At 37.4% G+C, this 18,364-nt stretch overlaps 1 protein-coding gene across 2 annotated transcripts in view; it reads left to right on the top strand.

Annotated features, from left to right (window-relative positions):
- LOC150091211 (hemocytin-like) overlaps positions 1–18,364 on the top strand; it is a 1,750,539-nt gene that overhangs the window by 1,436,053 nt on the left and 296,122 nt on the right. For both annotated transcript variants that reach the window (XM_090374755.1, XM_090374750.1), the window contains one exon: positions 4,296–4,469. In XM_090374755.1, the coding sequence (XP_090230881.1) occupies positions 4,296–4,469 (174 nt within the window). The remainder of the gene's footprint in view (positions 1–4,295; positions 4,470–18,364) is intronic.

Raw genomic sequence — 18,364 nt, 5'->3', positions numbered from 1 at the left:
CACAGAGGGTATTCCTGTCTGGTAACACAGAGTGTGGCGGTATTCCTCTTTGTAGTGTGGGCGCCACACCTCAATCCCTGCTTATGTTGGTTCCACACCTGGATGGTCACCCACGGTGTGCTTGTGCATGGAGGTTATACCCAGAATTACTAACAGTCCTACCATTGTTAAGGAGCAAGCAGAGAATTTGACTGTCAGAGACCGTCCGGACTTCACTGAAATTGTGTCCACTTGACTTGAATGTCACCCGACTATCAGTTCCATCAGCATTTTAGACTTAATCTGAGCAAGAGGAAGAATCCATCAAGCATTTAGCTTGCTCAACCCATTCAAGGCCCTAAACAGCTCAATCAGATCACCTCGGGTGCCTACTCTCCAGGTGCTGCAATTTGCAGAACTTAAGACTTTCTTGGTAAGAAGACCCCTTTGTTCTCCTCACCAATCTTGTTGCCCTTCTTTGTACTCATTCTAGCAACACTACATCCTTCCTAAAATGAGGCCTCCAGACCTGTTCACAGTACTCTAGGTGTGGCATGACCATTGCCTTTTACAATGGGATAATCACCTCCCTGGTAGCAAAATTCCTATATATCATTGATAAGACTCCATGACCTACCCTGGCAGCCCGTCTACACTGTTCAGCGAACTTCATATTTGACTGCACAATTACCCCCAGGTCTTTTCCACTTCCCTTAGTGTAGTACCACACAGTTGGTACGTTTCTCTTGGGTTATTGCTACCCATATGCAGTACTTTGCATTTGTCAATGTGAAACTTCAGTTGCCACTTCTCAGCCCATTTGCATAACTAATTTAAGATCCAGTTGGAGCAGCATACTGTCTTTATTGTCATTAACAATCCTGTCAACTTTTGTATCATCTGCAAACTTGGACATTAAACCTGATATACCTTCATCAATATCATTTATAAATATGCCAAACAACAATGGGCCCAACCACCATCCCTGAGGAACTCTACTAATAACATTTGTCCACGAAGAGCTGTGTCCATTGATTACCATTCTCTGTTGTCTCCCACTCACCCATCCCTTTATCCATTGTAGCAACTTACCCTTAATGCCATACCTCTCCAATTTGTACAGCAGTCTTCCACGTGCAACAGTATCAAAAGCTTTCCTGAAATCCCAGTATATGATATCAAAATTATTTTTGCCATTCAGTTCCTTTGTAACAACATCATAGTATCCAATCGAATTGGTCAGACAAGACCTCCATTTAACAAACCCATGTTGTGTTTTTAACTATTACTGCAGTCTTGTCTAGATGATCCTGCAATGCTTCTTTAACCAGTGACGCTATTAATTTCCCCAGAACACAAATTAAACTAACAGGTCTATAGTTACTTGTGTCACCTTTTGAACCCCCTTTGTGAATTAGTGATACATTTGCACACCTCCAGTCTCTCCAGTCCATGGTGACCTCCTCTGAGTCCAAGGAAGCTTTCATAATTATGGGTTTGCTTACTTCCTTTGCTGCTTCCTTTGATATAACTGGATAGATCGCATCCACCCCAGGTACCTTTCTTATGTTTAACTTTGACAATTTCTCCTCCACTTTACTCTCAGTTATTACTAAATCACTTAGCTGCCTGTTAGGGTTTGATTAACGTCTTACATTCCCCTCATTGAATAACTCCTGATGTGTGAATGTAGAAGCAAAATACTCATTGTTTATCAGCTGTCTGAGCATGATCATCAATTAGTCAACCCATCTATGTTAAGTGGTCCAATCTGATTCATCCCTTTCCTTCTAGAGTTTACATAAGTAAACTCTAGAAGTAAAGAACTCTTTGCTGATTTTCTTTGCATTCTCTGCCAAAGATTTATTGTTATCTGCCTTCCCCTGCCTAACCTCCTTTGTGACTTGATTACAGACTCGCTTATATCTGCCTTAGGCTTCTGTGTGTCACCTGATAATTTATATGCATCCCATACATTTTTCTTCACACCTACGAGCCTTATTAATTCATCTGCCATCCATTTAAGCCTAAACCTTGAAGAGTATTTCTTAGTTGGAATGATAAGCCTACTATCCTCCCAAATTAAGTCCCTGAAGGCTTCCCTTTTAGAATTCAACGTTGGTAACATCATCAGTTGATCCCACTGTACAGAATTTAAAAACTATCTGAGACCCCTGTAGTCACCCTTATGAAAGCAAAAGCACTTCCCTTTCGCCTTGGTTGTAGTTACATCTTTAAGTAATTCTCACATCAGTACATGTTGCTATAGAAACATGTTGCTGTAGGAAACAGTTATCCAATAAATCCGCAAAAGTCTTGCTAGTATGCAAGTGACCAATCCACAAGTTCCAGTCAATATCTGGAAAGTTAAAATCCCCCATTATAAGACACTGGCCTGCTCTATTTCTCTGCACAGTTGCTCATTATACTCATAGGTTGCTCCACCTGATGAACTGACATTGATGTAATGGCAATCTGATCTTCCAGTTTCCACTTATCTTTTCTGGGGCACAACATAATATAATTTGTTTTTATCCATTATTAAAAAGCTCATAACCTAGAGAAGTTCTATGTTGCTGTTTGCATAGTAAGAAACTATTCAATCATTTTAAAAAATTAAAATATAAAGCTCAGTTTGATCTGTCATTGCTCATGCCAGCATTGAAAAATCCACCTTAAAAAAAAAGTCAAAATAATCATTCCCAGAAATAAAAATTAATTATTTATATAAAATATCAAATATAGTTGATATATAATTAGTGGACGATATCAGATCATATTCATAATTCAGATACAACTTGTAAGTTGGGCAGTGTAATGACAACCTGTGATAATAATATGTCACTTGTCAGAAAGAAAACTAAGTTTGTTCTTATATTGTCATGAACTATAACTGATGTACGAAGCACAGGAGTGAAATATTTCAGTCATATTACACGACTGTGTACAGTTGGAAGTACATGCATTTTGTAATAAAAACATTAAACTATTTTTCTCCTGTGCTTCTTATATAAACTACAACTTATCTGAGCTGGGGATTGTAATGAAACAACATTTTCTTCAGATACCAGTAAAGAAGACAAAAGAATACATCATAGCACTTGGTGAACCACACTTGTTCCTCCTTTATTATTATCAAACATCTTTGTTTGATAATAATAAAGACATGCCTTCATAATTATAACTTTCATTATGTTGCAACTGGTGGTTATATTGCAAATTATTTAAAATATTGGATTGCTTCTCATCCCATTCCTATTAACATTGCCAGTTTAACATACAGAGCAACCCACAAATGGGATGCATTGTGACTTCACTGGACACAATAGCCTACAGGTGAGTTAGGTCACCAAGAGTCTAGTTTTATGGGTGGAGGAACAAGTGTGGTGAACCACACTTGTTCCTCCACCCAATGAGATGAGAAGCAATCCAATATTTTAAACAATTTGCAATATAACCACCAGTTGCAACATAATGAAAGTTATAATTATGAAGGCATGTCTTTATTATTATCAAACAAAGATATACATAATCTCTGCTTATTTAAGCATTCACATATTATTCCATGCTTGCTGGTGGGCACCTTTTTGTGAAAGTGCCATTCAGCTGTGAGTTATTGTTATTCATCATGTGGAGCTGTCTGTAAGGATATAAATGACGGCAGCTTGAAGAAAGCAATGTGTATTGTTAAAACTTACTAATATTTAAATGCTGGCAGCTCTTGGCAAGATATTGCCAACTTCATAGCATGTTTTTTCTCTATTCAATAGGCACTTCTCAACTTTTCGGTAGAAAAACTGTGTAAAAAAAAATAAATAAATAAATTATCCCTATGCTTTGTGCTTTGTTATTCATTTCCCTAATTTATACTAAATTTTTATTATGTAGATATGTATTTTATATATATTTTAATTGTGCATACTGTCTTATTTTGTTATTAACCATTTTATTTTATCTTTGTTGTTAGCACTTATTAGCTATTCTCATATATGAATATTACCTGACCTTCCAGACCTTTCTCATGCAAATAAATGCATAACTTAAAATGTGAATCTTGCATCTTGTGATCTTCTTCACAGTTTTGTAGCTTAGCCTTAATTATTGATTTCATAACATAGAGCCAGTGTTTCTTTCCTCCTAGTTATAATATCTCATTAATTAGCTTCCAAAACTGTTTTCAAAGATGTGCTTGCAGATATTTTATTATAAAAAGCATGAATGATCTAAATAACTATCACATAAACTATTCATATTTTATATGAACATATAAATGAATTTTACTTGTGATTTGTCTCTTTTTTTTTTTTTTTAAATAGTGGTTGAGTGTCCAGGTAACATGATATTTGAATGTGTTTCACCATGTTTCCAGACATGTGATAACTACAAAACATGGGATGCATCTCTGTGTGATGTGACACCAATGTATACTTGCACCTGTCCACCTGGTTTGATTTGGAAAAATGGAGATTGTGTTGAACACATCCATTGTGGTAAGTGTTTATTCTAAAGGTTAAGAATACTGTCTTATGTTGTATTAAGTGTATAGTGAAAAAATCCATTAAGCAGCACTTTTCTTTCTAAAATAAATCACATAAGAGGTAAACTTGGTGATAAATGTATACATTGTATACATGCTGTATGACTACAGAGATCAAACCATTTATCCAATATATACATAAGCATCAGTTTTTAATTTGAATACCATAATTGCCATGGGGTCATGAGTATTCCAAAACACTAAATACCTAACCTCTCCAACAGATTGCTGGTGTCTCAATTTTTTTTTATTTCTTAAGAAGGTCCATGCATAGCTTAGTCTGGAGCAAACAGTTCATACTGCACCCCCTAAAAATTAATCAATTTCATTTTTGTGCCCCTAGCAGAAATACATCCCGTTCTCCTAGCATGATCATGTTTAAGAAAAGTCTATGTGATGCCATGACATAGACAGGCTTTGTTTCTGATTTAAAACCTTGAATCCATTTTTCATTCCCTGTTTATTAAGTGTAAAACACTTAAGAAATATGCCTTTTCCGGCATCATCACACTGAAGTTAATTACACAGATGACTGTCCTTATGGATGAGAGTTAGAATTCATAGCACGCATTGTGCATGCAATTTTAAGTAACAGTGAACAAATATTTATTCATAAACAACTAATATAGCATATGGGCAATCTAAAAATCAATTCATAAGTGGTGATTCATCAATTATTTGGATTAGCTCATCAATTTTTTTACACTGTCATTACTCATGGCTGTCACTGGTCACCCTGCATAAAATTATCTTTTATATCTGTATCATTTTCTGCAGTGTTGCTTCACTCATCTTTTCACTCTGCTTATGTTGGTGCGCATATTGCAAAAACATTTTTAAGCAACCATTGAATCTCACTTGGCCTAACATTTCTGCATAATGACAATTCTATGACACACTATTGTTGGGTATCAACCATCTACTATTTTGTAAAACATTGAACTGTTTTGGTTAAAAATGGTTGATAGGCTAATGGGCTCTTATTATTTTATGTTGCATCTGGAGTATATTTGTAAAACACTTAATGCATTGGAGGTGGAAATTTAAAGCATTTATCCCATTCAGTATCAATGAGATTACCACTTCTTGGGTGGGGGGGGAGTCCTTATTCATTGACTAGCATTTTCATTGGATAAAATAACAGAACACTTTTGTAAACTGACAATTATTGTTCTTATGCCTGAAAATTGATGGATGCACTACTTTTTTTGCCAAAGTAACCAACAGCTACACTGCTTATTGGTCATCATAACTGCATCATCTTTCCAATGCAACGTGGCGCCCCCGTAACCAGGTGGGCAGGAGCATCAGAGAATAGCACACGCTTCTTGATTAGACTGGAGTTCGAGCCCAGTTTGAAATTCCAACCACCAAATATGGAGGATGCGGAGAGGTCAGGGAATGACCACCGCATATCCCCGGACAGTATGGCCTTAATTGCTAATGCTCCTGAAAACCAAATAACAAATAATAAGCAATGCAACGTACTTTTACCTTTCAATATGCTTGTGCTGTACAATTCAGAGTACACACACACACACACGCACACACACACGCAGAGAAAACTTAACTTCTCTCCACTTGCATTCAACCTCTTTTCAACCTCTCCAAGTACCTGCATATTTGAAATTCCAACTCAAAAACCCCTTCCTGATCATGGTCACTCCCTTTTTACAAATGCAGCATTTTTCCAAGATTTAAGCTACTGCCTAATCCATTTGATCCTTCAATGATCCCAAAGGATACCATATCTGTCTTCTATAATTTAGCCACATTATGTCTCAACACCACGGACCAGCCAACTGATTGACATCATTGCTAGGAATTTCAAAGAATTGGCACTACTGTTTTCTGAATGCTTTGGCTTCCATCTGCCAATCCTTTGGTATTTTTGGCTGCTACACACATAAAAAATATTTTATAGTAATATTTCACAGATTTATACAAAATCCAAATTTTTCATTTTCACTTCCAATCATTCTGTTTCCCAACAATAAATGCATTTCTCTTTCTGATATATAAGTATTATTTTTTTGCTGTACATGCATTAAATCTAACCAAACACATATGGTGAGACAGAGATTCATAAATGCTGTTGTTATTTATATAGTACAGCAGTTCTCAAACTTTCTGAGCCCACACTTCCCTTGACCTGAAAAATTTTCCCCGCACCTCCCTTGAAGCAAAGCATCTATAATTGTGCAATTTCTTATTTTTAATATAATAATTATTAATACAGGAAATAATAATTGGGATATTATTTTATTCTTAAAAAACATTAATTTGATGTATGGGCTCGCTTTTTATTGCATAATTTGTTAAACCTAGGCATCATTTTCAAAATGGCGAAATGTATTTCTTTTTCAAAATTTAATTTGGACCTGTACTTAGATTTAATGGCTGCCAATACTAAAAACAATACAAATGGCCCTCAGTCCCCACCAGCTTTCACTCTCCCTCTTACGGCAGCGAGAGGATCAGAGTGGAGGCAGAGGGTGCTAAGAATCTCTGGGTACGACCAGGCTGCCATGCACGGAAATTGAACTTGGCCTGTTATAACGTACGATCACTCATCAGTGAAGACAGGATATTAGAGCTGGAAAAGGAATTAGAAAATGTGAATTGGAATATCATCGGTTTGGCTGAAACAAGAAGAAGAAATGAATCACTTATAAGTTTATCAAGTGGAAATCTGCTGTACACCAATGGAAACAGTGAAAGGAGTGAAGGTGGAGTTGGGTTTCTGGTCCATAAAGATTTTAAAAACAACATTTTGGAATTCAAAAGTACATCACCAAGGGTGTCAAGACTAATACTCAAGATTTCTAAGAGGTACAAGCTAAAGATTATAATGATTTATGCACCAACATCGAGCCATGATGATGAAGAGGTTGAAGAAATGTACACTGAAATTGAGAGTCTTCTAGATGAGCAGAAAACCCACTACACAATTATTATGGGGGACTTCAATGCTAAGGTTGGAAAAAGGCAAAACAGCGCAGAAAGAGGAACTATAGGAAATTTTGGAATTGGTGAAAGAAATAAAAGAGGTGAAAGACTTGTGGAATTTGCAGAATCTCAAGGAATGTCAGTAATGAACACTTTTTTCAAGAAAAGGGTGAACAGAAAGTGGACATGGAAGAGTCCAAATGGATTAACAACTAATGAAATCGACTTCATCCTCACTAACAGAAGATATATTGTGAATGATGTTACCGTCCTGAATAAGGTAAATGTTGGAAGTGATCACCGAATGGTAAGATGTACACTTGATATAGATGTAGGAAAGGAAAGGAAAAAACTGACTCGAGTAAATAATACAAAGGTCTTTGAAATAACAGAGGAGGAGAAAAAGCAGTATGTACTGGAACTTAAGAACAAGCGTGAGCTTCTGCAGACTGCTCAGGACCAAGATATCGACGAGGAATATTACAACTTTCTGAAAGTGATAAAGCCCAAGAAACCTATAGGGAAACAAAAATCCAAAGAAGAAAAAATTAGTCAAGAAACACTTGTCATGATGAACCAAAGACGACAAATGAAGAGCAAGAAAAACACTGACAGGGAGAAAATTGAGTATACTGAGTTATGCAAAGCCATTAGAAAGAGACTCAGAGAGGACATAAGAAGATTTAACACAAGAAAAGTAGAACAAGCATTAAGGGAAAACAAAGGATTTAAATCAGCAGCCATGAGCAGTAATACAGAAAGACAAATGATACTGAAACTGAAGAATAGCGATGGTGTACTTATAAACAGCAGAGAAGGCATAATTCAAATAGCAGAAGTTGTTGTTGTTGTTATTTGGTTTTTAGGAGCATTAGCAACTAAGGCCATATTGCTCCGAGAATATGCGGTGGTCATTCCTTGACCTTTCCACATCCTCAGTATTTGGTGGTGACGGGCTCGAACCCCGGTCTAATCAAGAAGCGTGTGGTACGCACTGCTGCTCCTTCCCACCTGGCTACGGAGGCGCCCCTCAAATAGCAGAAGACTACTATAGAGAATTATACAAGGAGCGAGGGAATGATACCAGCAGTGGGGAAGATGGATTGCAAAGTAGCAACACATACGACATACCCGATATTCTTCCTGATGAGGTAGAACATGCATTGAAGAAAATGAAGAATCGGAAAGCCCCGGGGGAAGATGAAGTTACTGTAGAGTTGTTAAAATTGGGAGGAAGAGACATAACACAAAACCTGGCAAGGCTCTTCACAAAGTGCATTAGAAAAGGTGTGATCCTATGCAGTGGAATAATGCAATCATAGTTTTGCTGCATAAGAAAGGAGATAAATCAGAAATTGGAAATTATAGACCAATTAGCTTGATATCCCACATCTACAAGTTGTTCACAAGGGTCATTACTAACAGATTAGAAAGAATACTTGATGAGAATCAACCGAAAGAGCAAGCTGGCTTTAGGACAGGATTCTCAACTATGGATCACCTTCACGTAATATCACAGCTAATGGAGAAGGCAAATGAATATAAAACACCATTATGCCTGGCATTTGTGGATTATGAAAAGGCATTTGACTCCATACAGCATAAGGCAATGTTTCGGACACTGGAAAGACAAGGCATAGATACTCCATATATTATGATTTTGAAGAAAATATATGAGAGTGCTACATCCTTTATTAGACTAGACAAAGACAGTAGCAAATTTAAAATCGAGAAAGGAGACACAATATCTCCGAAGCTGTTTACTGCTGCCCTTGAGGAAGCTTTCAGAAGATTGACTCCTTTCTGCGACCAGTCTAATGTGAACGGAAAGTACCTAAACCATTTACGATTTGCAGATGACATTGTGGTCATAAGCCACGATCCCAAAGAATTAGAGGAAAATCTTAATCAGTTATGCACAGTTAGTAAGGATTTTGGACTAAAGATGAATATGGCTAAAACAAAAGTAATGATGAACAAGTATGCCACGGAAAGGGAAATAATGATTGAAGGAGCAGTAATTGAAAAGGTGGAGTCATATACTTATCTGGGACAAGTTATTAGCTGTAATAATGATAAATGGCTGGAAGTCAAGAGAAGAATAAATTTTGGATGGATAGCATTCAGGAAATATAGTCACATACTGAAGAGCAATATCCCAGTTTGTCTGAAACGTAAAATAATGAATCAATGTATACTCCCCACCATGACTTATGGAAGTGAAACTTGGGCACTCACCAAAGAATGGAAGAGAAGCTAAGAACTACACAGAGAAGAATGGAACGAATTATATTGGGAGTCAGACTGTTAGATAAGAAGAGAAACACATGGATTAGGCAGCAAACTCAAGTAAAGGACATTCTTATCAAAACTAAAGAACTAAAATGGTCTTGGGCAGGACACATAGCTCGAAGACATGATGACAGATGGACTAGAAAATAACAGAATGGTACCCAAGAGGAGCTAGAAGAAAACCTGGAAGACAAAGGCGGAGATGGATAGATGAAATTCATGAGTTTTTGAGTAGTAAGTGGATGGCCAGTGCTCAAAACAGAAGGAACTGGAAAGTTGCTGGAGAGGCCTTCATCCTGCAGTGGATTGAAAATGGCTGATGATGATGATGATGATGAATACTAAAAAACCAACTTCACAAAGGTAAGAACTTACAAATAGCACTAATATTCACAAAGCTTTATTGCTACATTCCAGATATTCATGTTTTGTTAAACACTAAAATTCATATAAAGATAATGACAGTTTTCTTTATATGAATTTTTATATGAAAGTTTGCTTTCAGTGTGAGGTCTGATGCAAGATCAATAAATTGTTCTTCTTCAGTGGTAGATAAATTTTATGAGGACTTTGTATTGAAGGGATCTCTAATTCATATATACTCCCCAAAATTTTTTGTAAAATATTTCTCGAAGTGTGCATGGAGTTGTGATAAATGCTTAACAATTACCGATTTTAATCCTTCATTAAAAAGAACTTCATTTTGTTGTAAAAATTGATGTAAAAGTGGGAAGCAATTATTTTTACCTTCTTATTTTATTTTTTTCTTCCAAAGTTCTAGTTTCTTTTTAAAGGCTAAAACTTTGTCCAACATTTGTAGAATATTGGTGTCATTTCCTTGAAGAGACAAAATAAGTAAATTTAATTTATCAAAAATATTGCAAAGATAAACTAGCTTAAAAACAAAATCATTGTTTACTAAGTCTTCAGCATTGCAGTGAGATTCTGTGAGAAGATATGAATGGAGCTCCATTCTCAATTCATATATGTGTGATAAGACGTTGCCACTAAAAAGACACTATGCTATTAGTGTACAATGCCATTGTACTCTAAATATGCAGTTATGTACATTAATAATACAGATCAAATAGTAGTAAATAAAATCATTCTTAATACGTTTTTAATATTTTCCATGGAAATCTTACATAAACTATTACATCATCCGCAACGCCCCTAGTAAATCATGGCTCCTCCTCAGGGTGTAGCACCACACACTTCAAGAACTGCTGATATAGCACATTAGCATAAAATAGACTACAGAGGTCTCAGACAGTTTTTAAATTCTGTACAGTGGAACTAACAGCAAATTCTAAATGGAAAGCATTCAAGGAATTAATCGTGGAAGCTACTAGGCTTTTCATACCGATTAGAAAATATTGTTCAAGGTTTAGTCCTAAATGGATGGCAGATGAACTAATGAAACTCATGGCAGAGAAGAAAAATGCATGGGACACATATAAGTTATCAGGAGACACAGATGCCTGTGGTAAATATAATACAGTCTTTAATCAAGACACAAAGGAGGTTACGGAAGTGAAGGCAGATTATGAGAAATCTTTGGCAAGGGATGCTAAGAAAAACAGCAAGGACTTCTTACTTATATAAACTCTAGAAGGAAGGGGATGAATCAAATAGGTCCACTGGATATTGATGGTTCAACTGTTGATGATCTTGCTCAGATAGCTGCCAACTGAATGAGTATTTTCCATCTACATTCCACACATGAGGAATTCTTTAGGGAAGTGAAGGACAAAAGTTTATTAAACTCTAACAGAGAACTTAATGATTTTGTAATAACTGAGAGTAAAGTGGAGGATAAATTGTTACAGTTAAACATAAAAAAAAGGCACCTGGGGTGGATGGGATCTATCCAGTTATATTAAAAGAGGCGACAAAGGAAGCAATCAAACTCTTAGCCATAATTATGTGAGCATCCTTAGGCTCAGGGAAGTCCCCATGGACTGCAGATGTGAAAATGTTTCCTCAATTCACAAAAGGGGATCAAAAGGTGACATGTGTTATTACAGACCTGTTAGTTTAACTTGAATAGATTATTATTATCATTATTATATTGTTGTTGTTGTTGTTTTTGGTTTTTAGGAGCATTAGCAACTAAGGCCATATTGCTCCGGGATATGCGGTGGTCATTCCCTGACCTTTCCGCATCCTCCATATTTGGTGGCGACGGGCTCGAACCCCGGTCTAATCAAGAAGCGTGTGCTATGCACTGCTGCTCCTTCCCACCTGGCTACGGAGGCGCCATTATTATATTATTTCTACCTAATTGGAGGTTCCACCACGGGACGGGTATTGCTACCAAGGATACAGGGTGGTTGTTGTTATGTCTGGTGTTACTGTTGGTTGAGAAACTCTCTAACTATCCTACAGGTGTTCAGGATTGTGACTTTCTGGAGTTCTTTGTAGGTGTTCGCTGCTAGGCTGTTATGTAGGGTCTCTTTTACCGTACCTGTGGTCGACACAGTGATCAGGATGGTCGTTATTTGTTGCATATGCCACATCTCTTTGATCTCCTGTCTTAAGTTCGTGTACTTCGTGATTTTTTTCCCATGGATTTTCTGCAGGTTTCCAGTGTTGGGTACCGCTATGTCAATCAGATAAGTAGCCTCTTCCTTCTTGTCCACAAGGATTATGTCCGGTCTGTTGTGCGGAATTGTCCTATCCATTATTATGGCACAGTCCCACTACAGCTTGTGGGTTGGGGTCTCTAGTACTGCCTGGAGTGGATGAGATCTATCCAGTTATATTAAAGGAGGGGGCAAAGCAACTAAGCAAACCCTTAGCCATAATTATGAGAGCATCCTTGGATTCAGGGGAGGTCCCCATGGACTGGAGATGTGCAAATGTATCCCGAATTCACAAAGGGGGATCGAAGGGCGACACGAGTAATTACAGACCAGTTAGTTTAACTTCTGTTCCTGGTAAAATAATGGAGTCACTGGTTAAAGATGCATTGCAGGATCATCTAGATAAGACTGCAGCAATAATTCAGACACAGCATTGGGTTTGTTAAGGGAAAGTCTTGTCTGACAAATTTGATAGGATATTATGATGTGGTTACAAAGGAACTGGATGCAAAAAATAATTTTGATATCATATATTTGGATTTCAGGAAAGCTTTTGACACTGTTGCGCATGGAAGGCTATTGTACAAATTGGAGCAGAATGGTATTAAGGGTAAGTTGCTACAATGGATAAAAGGATGGTTAAGTGGAAGAAGACAGAGGGTCGTAATCAATGGGTGCTGCTCTTCGTGGACTAATGTTATTAGTGGAATCCCACAGGGTTCGGTGTTAGGTCCACTGTTGTTTTGTATATTTATCAATGATATTGATGAAGGTATATCAGGCTTAATGTCGAAGTTTGCAGATGATACAAAGGTTGGCAGAGTTGTTAATGACAGTAATGGCAGTGTGCTACTGCAACAGGATCTAAATAATTTGGGCAGATGGGCTAAGAAGTGGCAACTGAAGTTTAACCTTGACAAATGCAAAGTACTGCATATGAGTAGAAGTAACCCCAGAGAAACGTACCAACTGTGTGGTACTACACTTAAGGTGGTAGAAAATGAAAAAGACCTGGGAGTAATTGTGCAGGCAGATATGAAGTTTTCTGAGCAATGCAGACAGGCTGCCAGGGCAGGTCATGGGGTTTTGTCAATGATATATAGGAATTTTGCTAGCAGGGAGAAGGAGGTGATTGTCCCTTTGTATAAGGTCAGGCCTCGCCTTGAGTACTGCGTACAGGTCTGGAAGCCTCGTTTTAAGAAGGATGTAGGGTGTACAGAGAAGGGCAACAAGATTGGTGAGGGGAATGAAGGGTTCGTCTTACCAAGAGAGGCTTAAGTTCTGCAAATTGCAGTGGCTGGAGACTAGGCACCTGTGCGGTGATTTGATTGAGGTATATAAGGCCTTGAATGGGTTGAGCACGCTGAATTCTAATGGGATCCTTCCACTTGTTCAGATTACGAACCTAAGGGGGCATAAATTCAAATTAAGAAAAGGCAGATGTAGAATAGATGTGCGGAAATTTGCCTTTAGCCAGCGGGTGGTTAATTGCTGGAACAAACTTCCATCTGTCGTTGTGGAAGTTGACAGGTTAAATAAATTTAAGGAGGAACTGGACAGGCATTTGGAGGAATGGTGTGTTTTTTTTTTTTTTTGGCTGATGCTGCATAAGCTCATACACTTGCTTTCTTGCATCACATGCCACTACTACTACTACTAATTGTAGTATGGTACACTTTCTTCGATCAACAGGTATTTCCTTGCTTCTGATGTATTATCCTGGCTACCTGGTCGTGTCTATGGGGGTACTGAGTGTATGAGTGTATCTGGATGATCACCTTGCATCCTGCGGTAACGTGTTGGATCATTTCTGAGGCCAAGTGGCATCATCACCATGTGTCATCGAACACTGTGGGCTCCTTGGCGATGTATTTTCTATAGTTTCTGGTGTTGATTATCTGGTCTTGGATGTTGAGTATGAATCCTTCAGTGTCATGGAAGAGTGTCCCGCTCATGAGCCATGCATTTGAAGCAATTTTATCTATTTGATCTTGATGGAGATCATTGTAGTGTCTGCCATTGAGTGTCTTCTCTGCCCATCTTTCTAGCTTCGTTTCTACCTGGTTGGGGGCAGCTCCTCAGGTTGAGTGGGTATACCGCTTGTCTATCTTCCTTATGGCCTGGTGGAGTGCTTCTGTGTGTTTCTGGAAGTAATCCTTCGTCGGATTAACTATCGCTGTCTTCTGTTGCTCAATGAAGTCTTATTCGGGAAGAAGGAGATATGGGCCTGATAGACCTCAATGAGGTCTATCAGGCCCCTTCCTCCTTCTTCCCGGGTAATTGTCAGTCTCTCGACTGCAGATTTTGGGTGGTGTTGGTTGCTCTTGGTCATCATTGTCCTTGTCTTTCTCATGATATCATCCAGCTCAGTCTTAGCCCAATCTATGACTTCAAAGGAGTATGTTAGCACTGGGACTGCATAGGTGTTTATGGCTTTAACTGTGTTCCCTCCATTCAGCAGGCTTCTGAGTCTCTGATGGTATTTTTTGGTTAGGCAGGCCTTAATTTCCTTGTGCTGTAACTGCTGAGCCTGCATCATCCACAAGTATTTGTAGGCTTCTCCCTCTGCTATGGCTTCAATCTCTTTACCAGTCTGCAGCTGGTAGTTTCCTTTGACTAATCTTCCCTGGTGCAATCCATGGGTCTTGCGTTTGTCTAGACCAAATTCCATCCTAATATCATTGCTGAATTCTTCGGTGATCTTGAGTAGTTGCTGAGGTGTCTCCGTAGTCAGGTGGGCAGGAGCAGCAGTGCGTAGCACATGGTTCTTGATTATACCGGGGTTCGAGCCCATGACCACCAAATATGGAGGATGCGGAAAGGTCAGGGTATGACCACCGTATATCCCCGGAGCAATATGGCCTTAGTTGATAATGCTCCTAAAAACCAAATTTTAAAATTATACACTAAAATTAGAGTATAATTATAATATAATTTAATATAATAATAATAATAATAATAATAATAACCAAGGATAATCATGTATACAAGAGTTATCCAAAAAGTAATTTGCACAGTGCACATGCTCCTCAGTCCATATACATGCACACAGGGTATGACCACCGTATATCCCCGGAGCAATATGGCCTTAGTTGATAATGCTCCTAAAAACCAAATTTTAAAATTATACACTAAAATTAGAGTATAATTATAATATAATTTAATATAATAATAATAATAATAATAATAATAATAATAATAATAATAATAATAATAACCAAGGATAATCATATATACAAGAGTTATCCAAAAAGTAATTTGCACAGTGCACATGCTCCTCAGTCCATATACATGCACAACTGACATTTATCAGGATAATAATTGGAAGTTTAACCTGAACATTAGTGTGTTTGAAATAGAATCCCTGCATTGTGCATGTAGAGGCTTTTAAAAATGATGATACTGCTACAGGTTAGATTACAGTTTCACACCAAAAATCTTTTATCAAAATTGAAACTTAATGTGGTTAAACACTGACACAAATTTATAAATTGTCATGGGAAGTGTGTGATGAGTGTATAGATCAGTGTTTCTCAAACTGTGTGCTCTGGCACATTAGTGTGCCACGGAAAATGCAAATTAAAAAAATTAATAAAATACAAGTTTTATAATAAAAATTAATTCAAATAAAAAATTTATTTATGCTGCACTGATCCCAGCCCCTTCCATCAGTCAGTGTGACTTTACATTTCGATTCCTAGTAAAAAAAAAAGTAAAGTGCAGCCATTATCAACCCACTGCAGGATGGAAGCCTCCTCAACAATTCATGCTGAGGGAAATGGACCATAATCTGCCACGCTGGTCCACTGCGGGTTGGCAGATCGACCGTATTCAGCAGTCAGGGGCTTGAACCCCGGTCTACTCAAAGAGCGTGTGCTACTGCACTCCCGCTCCTGACCACTCGGCTACGGAGCCTTATTAGTACTAGATCTTTTCACTTTTTGATTCCTAGAAGTAGATCTGTTCACCTTTATTCGACCATTCTTCTCATTTGAAGGTCTCTCCCAAGCACCCTGCAGTTGTATAAGCGCAATTTGTAAGCAGCATAATAGGAAATTTCCTTTGTATTTTAAAAGTACTTTTTGTGCTTTTATATCTGTAAAACGTCATGTTCAGTTATTTCGTTCAGTTATTTTCGTAAAGTATATTACAAAATAACTGAATAAATAAAACAGGTATTTTAAATTAACTGTAATAGTTGTTGTTGTTGTTATTTGGTTTTTAGGAGCATTAGCAACTAAGGTCATATTGCTCCTGGAATATGCGTTGGTCATTCCCTGACCTTTCCGCATCCTCCGTATTTGGTGGTGACGGGCTGGAACCCCGGTCTAATCAAGAAGCATGTGCTATGCACTGCTGCTCCTTCCCACCTGGCTATGGAGGCGCCACTGTAATAGTACATTCCAGAAGTAACTCTTAATTTTTTTTAGAAATTATTAGCATTGATGGATAAATTTTTAGTGAAAGGAAATCAGAAGAGGCAAATTGATAACAACGAGCTTGGAGAAAATGACAAAAACAAAAACAAGCAACCATCAACATCAAAAAAGGAGAAAACATATTATCGTAAATATGATGATGATTATTTGAGGATGAAATTTTCATATGCTGGTACCCAAGATTGTCCTCAACTTTTGTGTGGCATGTAGTTTAAAATTGTTGAATGACTCAATGGTGCTGAGTAAATTGTAGCATCGTTTTTCTGTGAAACACGAAAATTTATCATCCAAAACTGTGGAGTATTTTAAAAGACTGCAGGCCTCTACTAGAAAATAAGGTACAGAATTTCATAATATGTCTAAAATATCTGATAAAGCACAAGAAGCCAGCTATTTAGTAGCCGAACTGGTGGCAAAAAAAAAAAAAAAATCCTACTTGATTGCAGAAAGTCTGATTTGACCAGCATGTCGAGTAATCATGAAAAGTATTTTGGGAGAGGAAGCTGGGAAAAAATAATGGCAATACCACCTTCAAACAGCACAATTAGCAGGTGTATAAAAGCAGTATCCGATGATATTGAAGAACAAGTTGTTCAACGTATTAATAATTTTGGGTGACTGTTTGCATTGCAAGTAGATAATTCTACAGATATTAGCAGAAAAGCCCAATTAATATTTTGTTGATACTTGAAAAAAAAAAAAAAAAAACTCGTAAACCTGGGAACTCGTAAAGCGGGAACTGCCTATACTATTATTATTATCTTTTCATTGGTGTTGTGACGAATTCAATGAAAGAGAAACCGACCAAGATATTTTCAAAGTAATGAATAATTATTTACAAATGTATGGTATATTGTGGAAGTTGTGTGTTGGCATTTGCACCGATGGTGCTCCCACAATGACAGGAGTACTAAAAGGATTTGTAAACTTAGTAAAATGACACAATTTAAATATTATTACAACACACTGTTTTAAACACAGAGAAGTTCTAGTAATGACGACAGTTTTACCCGATTTAAAACTTGTACTTGATTACGCGATTAAAATGGTCAATTACTGTATATCAAAACCAGACCACAAAAAATACGTATTTTGAGAAAATTATGCGGGGAACCGAAGTCTGCATCATTTTCCTTTAATGATGCATACGGAGATTCGATGGCTATCAAAAGGAAATGTACTTATTCATATGTACAAGTTGCATAAGGCATTGCTCATATTTTTTTCATTGGAGCAATCAAAATTTTGCGATTATTTAAGTGATGAAATTTGGTGCTGTAAATTAGCTTTTCTAGCAGATTTATTTGCGCAGCTTAATGAATTAAATATCAGTATGCAAGACCCATAGGAAAATTTACTCACTTCTACTGACAGGTTGTTCGCCTTTAAAGAAAAGTTGGCAAAGGTAAAGAAAGCCTGCACGAGAAGCATCCAAAAGTTCAATGAAATTTACCGGTAAAAGTACTTTGCCATAACAGCATTTGTATTGTTGCTCACTCGGTAAACAGATGGTGGGTGTTATCGGTCAGGAGTAGAAATTGAATCCCATGGGAGATTGAACCCTCCCAAAGTGGAGGGGGTAA

This window comes from Mastigoproctus giganteus, chromosome 1 (genome assembly GCF_048544385.1).
Source record: "Mastigoproctus giganteus isolate SK-2022 chromosome 1, ASM4854438v1, whole genome shotgun sequence".
NCBI lineage: Eukaryota > Metazoa > Arthropoda > Arachnida > Uropygi > Thelyphonidae > Mastigoproctus > Mastigoproctus giganteus.
Note: the sequence above shows the minus strand (reverse complement) of the source record. Positions and strands in the feature narration are given on the sequence as shown.